This window comes from Euprymna scolopes, chromosome 8 (genome assembly GCF_053919585.1).
Source record: "Euprymna scolopes isolate OS-2025 chromosome 8, ASM5391958v1, whole genome shotgun sequence".
In the NCBI taxonomy this organism is placed as follows: domain Eukaryota; kingdom Metazoa; phylum Mollusca; class Cephalopoda; order Sepiida; family Sepiolidae; genus Euprymna; species Euprymna scolopes.
In genome coordinates, this window is record NC_136489.1 from 2,590,344 (window position 1) to 2,602,578 (window position 12,235).

The 12,235-nt window shown below is 36.6% G+C and overlaps 1 protein-coding gene across 1 annotated transcript in view; it reads right to left on the reverse strand.

The window, feature by feature from the left end:
* Window positions 1-87: 87 nt before the first annotated feature.
* Window positions 88-12,235, reverse strand: part of LOC145283485 (cytosolic purine 5'-nucleotidase-like) — a 363,668-nt gene continuing 351,520 nt past the window's right edge. The window contains exon 18 of the mRNA XM_080132307.1: window positions 88-467. Within this exon, the coding sequence (XP_079988433.1) occupies window positions 240-467 (228 nt within the window). The 3' untranslated portion in view covers window positions 88-239. The remainder of the gene's footprint in view (window positions 468-12,235) is intronic.

Sequence of the window (12,235 nt, forward strand, 5' to 3'; positions counted from 1 at the left end):
TTATGCATTTATGTATGCAATCTCATTAATAAAAACAAAATAATAAAAACAAAATAGTACCAAAAATGAAACCTAATTCAATAGAAAGAATGAATGCGGACATAATCTTAAAATTAGCATTGGTCCAACCATGTTAGAGGGTGGGAAGTGGGGCAAAAAGCTGGCTATTTTTGTCTATAAAAGTTTAACCATTGGCCAAAATAAACTGTGAATCAGGAAATCGATTCTGTGAAAGTTAATTATTCTGTATCATCAGAGTCATCTCCATCGTGGTAATGTGTTAACTTTGTGGGGGTGTCTGCTCGAAGGTGTGGAACATGTTTGTCATTGTCCTCGGGTTTTCGTGGCTTCTTTAGGATAGGAGATTCCGTCTCTTGAGACAGGGATGAAGATCGGGTTCGGGACACAAAATTTGCATCGTCATTTGGAGGAGAGTCATCGTGGCCAACTGTAGATTCATGGGGCATCTATAAAAAGAGAAAATAGCAAGGAAAACATCTGGTGAGAATCTATCAGATACCTAATTCATTTATTTAACATAAATGTTAATAAATTCATTTATTTAACATAAATGTTAATAAATTGATTAATTCAAAATACATGTTAATAAATTGAGTTATTTAAAATACATGTTTATAAATTGAGTTATTTAAAATACATGTTAAGAAATTTATTTATTTAAAAATACATGTTTATAAATTGAGTTAATTTATAAACATGTATTTTAAATAACTCAATTTATAAACATGTATTTTAAATGAGTTATTTAAAATACATGTTAATAAATTCATTTATTTAAAATACATGTTAAGAAATTAATTTATTTAAAACACATGTTAATAAATTCATTTATTTAAAATACATGTTAATAAATTCATTTATTTAAAATACATGTTAATAAATTCATTTATTTAAAATACATGTGTTATTAATTCATTTATTTAAAATACATGTTAATAAATTCATTTATTTAAAATACATGTGTTATTAATTCATTTATTTAAAATACATGTTAAGAAATTCATTTATCTAAAATGGGGTAAGGAATTCATTTATTTAAAATATGTGTTAATAAAAAATACACAAGTCGGTTGTATAAAATCTGGCAGCATATCTTTTTTACCTCCCAATGGAAACCATCTTTAATTAAATGTTTTTTATTTTTATGACAAAAAAAATAATGGGATCACAAGTGTTGCAATGGATACCACATACAGACTATGGAATTGGCTTATACAATTTCAAATTCAGTCAGGCTCATTGTGTTGATATATCGTAATACCACTAGAAAAGAGATGAATGTCATGATACTGCATGTGGGATGTGGCAGATAATGTATATAAGAAATTTCCATCAGAAATAAAATTAAGTTCCACTAGAAGCTAAGATTAGGAATTTAAGTTAACATATTAAGGAAATGATGTCACAAACCAGAAGCCAACATGGCAGAATAAACTAGTCTTAGGCATTTTTGGTTCTGTGACACAAGCTAATGTGTTCATGAAGCACTTTCTGCACTTGTACCTCCAACATAAATATTACGTTTCTGCAAAAACAATATCGTTTTCTCACATATGTTACTTTTATATATGATTTTTGAATTAATTCATTGATAAATATATAGCCATGTTATACAATAAGCTCCACAACACTTCCCAAAGCCGAAATTGCACCAAAAAAAGGTTATGGTAACTGTTTGGTGGTCTGTAGCCGGTTTTATTAGTCACAGCTTCTTGAATCTAGGTGAAACAATTATGGCAGGGAAGTACTGTCTGACAAATTGACAAAATGCACCAGAAGTTCCTACGTATGTGCCCGAGATTGGTCAATATGAAGGGACCAATTCTCCTCCATGACAACGTTCACCTGCATGTTATTCCACTGACCCTGCAGAAGTTGAACGAATTGGGCTACAATACTCTGCCTCAACCGTCATATTCACTGGACCTCTCACCCATCGATTATCACTTTTTCAAACATCTCAACAACTTCCTGCATAAAATATGCTTCAAAAGCCGAGATGATCCGAATTTCTATGCTAATGGGATAAATAAACTTGTTTCTTGTTGGCAAAAATGTGGTTATTCTAATGGTTCTTATTTTGATTAATAAATTTTACTATGAAACGAGTTATGATCTTTTAAAGTTGAACGCCAAAAATGACATTATTTTTGCACCAACCTAATATCTGACCCCTCTAACTAACAGTAAAATCATAACACTTCTCTGTAATATTTATTTTTTTTTTTTAGACAAGATTATACAATGACATTGAGCATTCTCATGATAGTTTTTGGGCCTTACTACTTCCGTGCTATGTCTTGCCCAATACAGACTTCACCAAATATTCTCAAATGGGCACCCATCTTGTACTGGCCAAGCTTCATGTTGCTTAACTCCAGTGATCTAATGAGAACTGGTTAATCAATGTAATCATGCAGTATGCATTATGATGATGGGAAATGAGATTAGCAGAAAAAAAAATAGGTAAAAAGGATAAGGAAAAATGGTTTGGGGGTGAAACTGTCTCTGAGGCAGTTTAGAGAAATAAGAAAAAGAAAAAATGAATAAAAGAGAAGAGAAAAAAGCCAAAAAGCAAAAGAGAAAAAAAAAGAAGAGTAAAAGAAAGAAAAGTGAAGAAAAAAAGAAGAAAGCAAGGAAAAGAGAGGGGAATGAGAAAAGAGTGAAAGAGATGGATGGATGGATGGGTTATTTAATCAGCATATCAACCTTTGTGGGTCATTTAATGCTGTTTTTTTGTTTTGTTTTTTCTATCAACCCCTTCTGGGCCATTCAATGCTGAATCTAGTCATTTTGGGGATAGTATTTGATGTTGTATCCAGTTATTTTATAGGAGACTTTTATTCTTGAAGCTCTTTGTATTTTCAATCGTTAGTTTGTAGCTTTTGGTTTGGTTGTTTTATAGTGGATTTTATCATTTTTGTTCTCTGTCTTGCAGGATGCTTTTGCAGAATATAAGCTTTTTGCGGGTTATATTTTTTGGAAGAGTCCTATTTCTTTAATGTAAGATAAGATTTTTCTGGTGTTGTTCTCTTTGAAGATTATTTGAAGATCTATTTCTTTATAGTGTTTTTCCCTAATTTGTGAAAGATCTGTGCATTCAGTTAGTAAATGTTTTACAGTAAGTGGTACTTGACAGGGAATGCATTGGGGTTGAGTTTCTCCTTTTAGGAGGTAGGAATGAGTTAAGTGTGTGTGACCTATTGTAAGTCTTGTTAAAATGACATTTTGTTTTCTGTTTGCCTTTTGATAATCCTGCCTCCTCTCTCCAAGTGTGGGTTTTATATCGTATAATTTGTTATTTGTATTTTTATTCCATTGACTTTGCCATTTGTTGATCAGGGGTCTAATATCCGTGTATGGGATCCTGTACTCATAAAGGTTCAACTTCATTGCCTCCTTAGCCATAGCATCGGCTCTTTCATTGCCACTGATTCCCATGTGGCTAGGGATCCAGGTGAATATTATTTTCTTTTGGTCGGTAATGAGATTTATTTTGTTTAGGAGTTTTTTTTTTTCTTTTTTTTTTTTTACAAGGGTGTCACCACTTATCAAGGCCCAGAGGCCACTCGAGGATAAGGGTTAATAGGTATACATTAGTCATTGTGATTTTAGCATAGTAAACAGTGGGAATTTTGAAACTTGGATTACTTAGGGGGACGATTCAATTAGAACTTGTTCACATTGGACTTTTTCTTTTTTTTTTTCACAGGTATCAACTCATTATCAAGGCCAAGAGGCCACTCAAGGATAAGGGTTAAAGAGTGTACAGTAGAAATTGGACAATATAATAATCATTAGTAATGAAAATTCGGTAAATTTGATAACTTATATGGAACGGCTCATCAAGAACTTATTTACGTTAGACTTGAAGACAACCATATTGTAGTCAGCCGGAAAGCAGGAAAACGGAAGACAATTCCACAGGCGTGCAGTTCTAATAAAAAAGCTTTGTTCATGGAATCTACGTTTAGGTTTAGGCACAGATAAAGAGTGGGGGGAATTATTGATAGTGTTTACAGCTAGACGAGTGTTTCTTGTGAAAGTTTTGCGAGGGGGGACCATAGATTGAAGCTCAGTCAAACACTTTCCATGAAAATAACGATACATCAGAGACAAACTCGCAACATCTCTTCTGTGAGATAGAGGTTGCAAGGAAGAGAAAAGGACATCTCCTACGAGGCTACGAAGTCTATTTTGAACTCTATCAAGGCAGGATAAGTCCTTTCTAGCAGCTCCTGCCCAGATGTGGCAACAGTATTCCATCCTTGGACGTACCTGGCTCTTATATAGATAGAGAATTGCATCAGCAGTGAGATATCTACTGGATCGATAGAAAGATCCCACCATTTTTCCAGCGGCCTTGGCAACAGATTTGATGTACGTGTTCCATTTAAGATCAGGAGTAATGGTCAAGCCCAGAAGCTTGTCAAAACTTGAGGCCTCCTAAAGACGAGAGCCATTCATTTCAATTGATGTCAGATGTGGATCAGAATGTTGATGATGTAAAGAGAGAAGCTTGGTTTTAGATGCATTAAAAGTAACCAGCCACTCCTTTCCGCATTGTACTACATGCTCAAGATCAGAGGAGAGAGAATTGGAGAGAACTTGGTCGTTTACTGTCTTAGATGTGCTACCATAAATGGTAATGTCGTCAGCATAAATGTCTACAAATGATGTAAGGATGTGATTTGGAAGATCATTAATGTAGATCAGGAAAAGAGTTGGGCCTAGGATGGACCCCTGAGGGACACCGGCATTAATACTGTGGGCTTCTGATTTTTGCCCATCAACTACTACTCTTATGAACCTATCAGAAAGAAATGATTTAATAATTGAGAAGACATTTCCAGCTATACCATAGCTAGAGATCTTATGAAGTAAACCTTTATGCCATACCCTATCAAAGGCCTTAGATATGTCAAGAGCAATTGCCCTAGAAAGGTTGCCTCCGTCGAGAGATTTGCTAATCCTATGAGATATAACTGTAAGCACATCTGCTGTAGATCTAGCAGAATGGAAACCATATTGAGTGTCACTAAGAAGGTTATTTTTGTTGAGATGGTTGATTACTTCTGTATTTAACACAGATTCCAGCAACTTACTCATGACGCACAGGAAACTTATTGGCCTGTACTGAGAGGGGGATGAGCGATCACCTGAATTCTTAAATACAGGGCATACAGATGAAATTTTCCAGGGAGATGGGAAACTATTCTCCTTAAGACAACGTTTAAATAGTTTTGTAAGTATGGGCGCTAGTTCAGGTTGAAGTTTTTTGAGTACTATAATTGGAATACCGTCAGGGCCAGTTGCTTTACTGGAATCAAGGTTTTTGATTAGCTTGGCAACATCACGTACAGATATACGTATATCACATAGTGTGTTTTCAGATACAGGAGGAAATATTGGGGGTTGGCGGCCTTGATCGCAAAAGGTAGAATTAGCTGCAAAATTCTTGACAAAGAGTTTGGCTTTGTCTGATGCTGACGAGATTACCTCAGGTCCATTGATGATAGTTGGAATGGAGCGCACACTTCTGTTCAGAATTCTGTTTGCTATTTGCCAAAACTGGTGGGAACCAAGCCGCTGCTCAGCTACTTTGGACTTAACAGATTGAGCATACAACCATCTTGCGCACTTTATTACTTTGTTACAATGGTTGCTGGCAGTCCTGAAAGCGGCTTTAGTTTCCATACATCTATTACGTTGGAAACAGTGGAAAAAGTGATTTCTGTGCGCAATGGCAGCAGCACATTCTGGAGAGAACCATGGCTGGCTGTTAGATTTTTGCTGAAACTTTTTCGAGGATATGAAACGATCAATACCTACAATTAACCATTCCGTCAGGTCTAATACTATAGAGGACACATCCTTTTTAAATATGGAATGCAGAGGTAGATCAGTTATAAATGTACGGAAGCTATCCCAGTCAGCCTTAGTGTATCGATATACTGTACGATGGAGAGGTACATCTGGGGACTTATTACATTTCATTTTTATCTTAATTGATACAACAGAGTGGTCGGAAGATCCAAGAGGCGACAGAACAGAAACTGAACATAGTTCAGGGCAAGTTGTGAGAAAAAGGTCTAGTAGGCTCGCATACTGGCCGTCATTGTCGGGCACACGGGTGGGTTCCTGAACAATCTGAGTGAGGTCATAGGCAATGGAGAAATCATGACAGAACCTCCCCTCATCATCGGTCTTGTTTGAGTGAGTCAACCATTCGACGTTGTGAACATTGAAATCTCCACATACGTGAATGTTAGCTGAAGGATAAGCAGATAGGACTTGGTCAATTTTCTCAGATATGCTTTTAAATATAGTAACTCCGCTGTTGTGGGGGCGATAGAGAGTAAATAAAAATGCCGTAGTGTGAGCTAAAGCAACCCGGAAGCACATATAGGGTAAGTTAGGATCTTCCCTGGAGATGTCCCTACCACATGGAAAGCTATCTTTAATATAGGCACATATTCCATGCCCATGGCGATCTTGGGGGTCAGATTTAGAGGTTAAGTTAGAGTATCCTTTAATTGCGAACTCTTCTAGGGAAATAGCCTGTCCAATGCCAGTTTCACTTAAAAATAAAAGGTCTGGTTTAGTCTCCTGTAATTGGGTTTCAACCTCTGGAAGGTTAGAACGTAGACCCCTGATGTTGGAGAAGGAGACATGGTAGTAGGGGTCTACGTTGGAAGTTGGAGAACCGGGTTTAATCGTGTATTTTTTCTTGAAACTTGTCATGATGAAATTTTGAAATTTGTGGACTAGGTCGTCAGATTTACTTAGAGCAGGACAGAGAGGGGAAATTAAGAGAGAAAAAGAAACGAAGAATTTTTTTATATTTTTTTATTTGTAGCTAATGATAAGGTAAAGCCGTAACAATTACCCACTAGTATGGCATCGAGAGGCCCCACCAGAAGCTACTGCATGGTCCAGAATCCATTCACCAAATGGCAATACAGCAGCCCCAGTACTTTGCACCTGCTGATAGGACAGCCTCCTTAGTGGTTAATCCAAGGTTCGGGTCCCTGACTATCAGGCGGATAACGTCAGCCCAGACAAAACGTTTACCTCCAGCACCCTTACTAGTGACATGGCTACAATGATAGACATAGAAACAGAAAATTTCCGCCATCTCAGCCAACTGTTCGCACAAAATACTGCCAACCTAGAAAACAGCTTTTTCTTCTCCCTTTGTCAGAAAAATCACAGTTTGATAATTATGGAGTTCTCCTGTTTTCTATTTTTTATACTGTTAAAATGGATAAAGAATCAGAGTATAATGAATTTTTCTGAGTTTTCCTCAGCAATGATATCCAGTGCTAAATCTATGGCTCTGGTTTCAGCACTAAATATAGAGGCTTCATTCTGAAGTCGTTTGCTAATTTTTGTATTGTTGTAGGTAGCTGCACATCCAACTCTATCGTTATCCTTCAAGCCATCCGTGTATATGTGCGTATAGTCAGAGTAGCATAGCTTGATATTTTCAAGTTTTTAAAATATGGTAGGATTTGTTTTTGATTTTTTATTTTCATTTAAGTTCAGCATTACATCTGGTTGTCTCATAGTCCATGGTGGGTTTTCGGATATTACAGAATGGTGGATATTTGTTATTGGAATTTGAGATTCTTCTATACTGGTTTCCATTCGAAGTCCGAAGGTTTTTCTTTTTCTTTTCTGTTAAATAGGTTTCTATATTTGGGGTCAAAGGTACATTGATAAGCGGGGTTTGTTGGGCAAGACTTTAGTTTCAGGTAGTATTGTAAGCCAAGTTTTTCCTGTCGGAGCTTTAGGGGTGCTTCGTGGGCTTCTGCATATAGGCTTTCTTTGGGGGATGTTCTATATGCTCCCAAGATTAGTCGTAGTCCTTCATGGTGAATGGGGTCAAGGATATTTATGTGGGAAGGCCTTGCTGACCCATAAATGAAACAGCCATAGTCCAGTTTTGAACGAATTAGAGTCCTGTATTGTTTTAGGAGTGTTTGTTGGTCTGCTCTCCAGTCTGTGTTGGCGACAACTCTTAATAATTGTAGTGCTTTGTGGCATTTCTGCTTTAAATATCTCAGATGTGGAATAAAATTAAATTTTTTGTCAAAAATGATCCCTAGGTATTTATATTGATCAGTAATATCAATTTTTTGCCATCGAGTTTGAGGGTTGGATCGTTGTGCATTTTTTTAATATTACAGAAGTGCATGCACTTCGTTTTAGACTCGGAAAATTGAAGACCATTTTCTGTGGCCAACCGGTTTATTTTGTTTAGGTTCAGCTGCAACTGTCGCTCTATTGTTTGGACATTTTTTGATCTATAACAGATCAAGAAGTCATCGACATATAGGGAGCAGTCGGTTCCAGGACTTGGGCATTTGGTAATATTGTTAATCTTTATAGTAAATAAAGTGACTGATAGTATGCTTCCTTGTGGGACCCCTTCCTCCTGGTTTTCGAGGTCAGAAAGGGTGGATCCCACACGGACCCTAAAGTCCCTGTCAGATAAAAAATCTTTTATTAATTTGGGTAGTCTTCCCTTTAGACCTAGATTGTGCAGGTCTTTCATAATGCCATATCTCCATGTTGTCTCGTACGCTTTTTCCAAATCAAAGAAGATGGTCGTTATGTGTTCTTAACGGACCTTAAAGTTTCTGTCAGACAAAAAATCTTTCATTCATGATACCGTATCTCCATGTTGTATTGTAGGCCTTTTCTAAATTGAAGAAAATAGTCGTATGTTCCTTTTTTATGAATCCTTCTCTGATAAAGGTTTCTAAGCGTACCAGGTTATCAATAGTGCTTCTTTTATTTCTAAATCCACTTTGGAGGTCTGTTATCAGGCCATTTGCTTCGAGGTACCAGGTTAATCTTTTGTTTAGCATTCTTTCGAATGTTTTGCATACGCAACTTGTTAGTGCTATGGGTCGGTAGCTTGTGGGATCAGACTTAACTTTATCAGGTTTGGGGATGGGGATCACTGTTGCTTGTTTCCATATGTCAGGGAGTTTACCCCTGATCCAAATGTCATTGAAGATGTTTTGGAGGTAGATTAAGGATTTTTGAGGTAGTTGTTTCAAGAACTTGCAGTGGATCTCATCTGGCAGTGTTGTGTGAACTGTTTATGGCATCGGTTAATTCAGATAGGGTGAAAGGTTTGTTGTAGTCTTCTAGATTGTCTGAGTTTAAGTTTAGTTTGTTTCTTTCAGCATCTAGTTTGATTTTTTTGAATTGTGGTTTATAATTTTTGCTAGAGGAGTTTTTTTAGAAGGTTTTTGTGAGTACATTTGCTATATCTTTTTTGCTGGTTATTTTGTATTATCTTTTGACAGGTGTTTTAGCGGTGTTGGTTGATTTTTACCAGCTATCTTTCTAACTATATTCCAGATTTGTTTTGTTTTGGTGTTAGAGTTCAGTTTGCTAATATAGACTCTCCATGACATTCTTTTGGCCTCCTTAATTGTTCTACGGGCTTTTGCTTGGTTTTGTTTGAATTGGTCTAGATTGTGGGTAGTGGGACGACTTTTAAATTTTCGCAGTGCAGCTTTACGTAATCTTACCGCTTTTTGGCAATCTTCATTAAACCAAGGTCTTTTATATTTTTTGGATTTGGAGCCTTTGGGTATACATTCCCCAGCTATTGACATCAACGTATCAGTGAAGTGTTCCATAGAGTTCTCCGGTTCATCTTTGTCTATTAGTTTTGCATTGCATTGGGTTTTATATTCCTCCCAATTTGCTTTATTTAGCTTCCATCTGGGAAGGTTATCTTCAATCGGGATTGAGTTTTCAAGCATGATGGGAAAGTGATCGCTACCACATGAGTCATCATACACTTGCCAGCTGTAGTCCATTAATGTGGCTGGGTCGCATAGCGACAAATCAATGGCTGAGTATGTACCTGAGGCAGGGTGGAGGTATGTATTGGAGTTTTGGTTCATGAGGGACAGATTGTTATTTTTGATATTTTCTAGTTTTTTACCTTTTATGTCTGTTTTATTGCTTCCCCATATGATGTTGTGGCTGTTGAAGTCTCGTAGTAGGATGTATGGTTTAGGAAGTTGTTCTATTATTTTGTTGACTTCGGCTTCATTTATGGGGTCATGTGGTGGGATATACATGGAGCAAATGTTGATAGTTTTATGTAAAGTGGTTTTCACAGCAATTGCTTGCAATGTGGTGTCTAGAGTTATTTCGTTCTGAGGGATGTCGTTTCTAACTAGAGTCGATACACCTCAGGAGTCCCTCTGTCCAGTATTGTATATAAAGTTGTATTGGGTGTAGTTTTTATAGTGATGCTATCGTGTGTCTTTAGGAATGTTTCCTGGAGGCAGATGATAGCAGGTCATAGTTTAGATATTAACAATAGCAAGTCGTTTATGTTTGCCTTAAGTCCTTGGCAGTTCCATTGAATGATAGTTTGAGTTTTTTTATTGTGGTCTGTCATTTTATTTGTCTGGGGGTGTTTTGTCTTCTACTTCCATCTCCTCCAGTGTTCCTATTTTGTTTCCTCCTCTTGAGGTTGATTGGGATCTAGATCTTGGTTTGTTTGTTTTTTCTTTAGTTTTCGTTTTATTGGGTGATGGTGTTGTTTCATTGGATTTGTTTATAAAAAGGTTGTTTTCATTTGGTGAGTTTTTTCTTTGTTTGATTTAATTTGAGTTTTTTGATTTGTTGGTTCTGTTTTTGTTGTTGTACTCTCTTTTGTAGACTGATTATTTCCAGAGTTCAGGATTAGTGTTTTAATTCCTTTCATTAGGTCTTTCATCTCTTTTATCAATTGAGATATTTCTTCAGTTTTTATTTCTGGAGGATTTTTTGTATAGCTTTGACAACTTTGATTTGTGTGTATTTTAGCATTCTTGGTTACTTCTGAGTATCATGCGTTCATAATTTTCCTGGCTTCTGGGAAGGTTATATTTTTTGTGTACTTTATTGTTGTTATTTCTTTTTCTTTTAGCCATGTTTTGCATCCTTTGAAGTCAGCTGAATGGTTTTCACTACAGTTTGAGCATTTGGGGTCTTTTTTGCAGTCACTATGTTTTGAGTTTTCACCACATCTTACACAGATTGGTGATTTGGTGCATTTGGATTGGTGATGTCCAAATTGTTGACAACTGTAGCACTTTAGAGGGTTTGGGATGTATTTTTCAACGTTCACTTTTAGGTATCCAATTTTAATCTCACTTAGGGGGTTTGTGGAGTCAAAGGAGAGTATATATGTATTTGTCAATATAGTTTTTGCATTTCGTTTTATTCTTATTCTTTTTACTTCTGTAACACTTTGGGATGATAGATTAGATAAAATTTCCTCAGTCAAGCAATTTGATAGTTCACTGCATCTAATGACTCCTTTTGAGGAGTTTAGGTATGGGTGGGGATAAGTTTTAATTTTGATATTGTTAAAGGTTTGCCATTTGAGAATTTCTTTAGTTTGTGTTTTTTGTTTCAATTCGATAAGTATGGTGTTATTTTGCAGTCTTTTTATCATTTTGGGTTTTATTTTTTGGGAGAAAATTTTTTTCCATTGTAAAAGGTGAAATTTTATTTATTTCATTTTTTTTTCAAGTGTTTCCATTACTAAAAATATTGTGTTTTCATTGATTGAGCAATTCTGTTCGTCCTCTGAACTTGAGATGTCGGAAACATCAGAGAAGTTTCTTTTTTGAGGGGTTTTGGGGGTAAAATAAAAGCCATAATCAAAAAAGTTGGTTTTTTCATCATCTTTGCTCCCCACTCACCTCGGAGCCCTATATGGGAAGTGCCTGTGGGGAAACCCATTCGCCCAGGCTCAACAAGGATACAAAAGTGATATACTCGATTTATGTGATATCATTTATGAGCACCTGTTTTCCTTTGATGTTATTTTGGGATACAAAGTAATTTAAAGGGTTTGCAACCATGTCATAGATATTTCACTTCGTCGATTTACCCTCAGCCACCGCTTTCCACCATATATTAGGGAGTAGATGTTATTTGTGGGGAAGGGATAGGCATATTGTGTTGATGATAGGTTTATGGGGTGGGCGATATATGGTGGGGCTTGACGTGACCAGCCAATTGGTCGGATCGGGCCCCTCCGATCGCCCGTCTAGCCCAGTAAGGGCCAAAGTGGTGTGTTGGGAAGTGGGGGGTACTAAATCCTAACCTCCAAATCTCTCAACCACCAGGATCCCGTCCTAAGGGTATTACGGGTCGCTACCTACGGCCAACAAGTAACCCC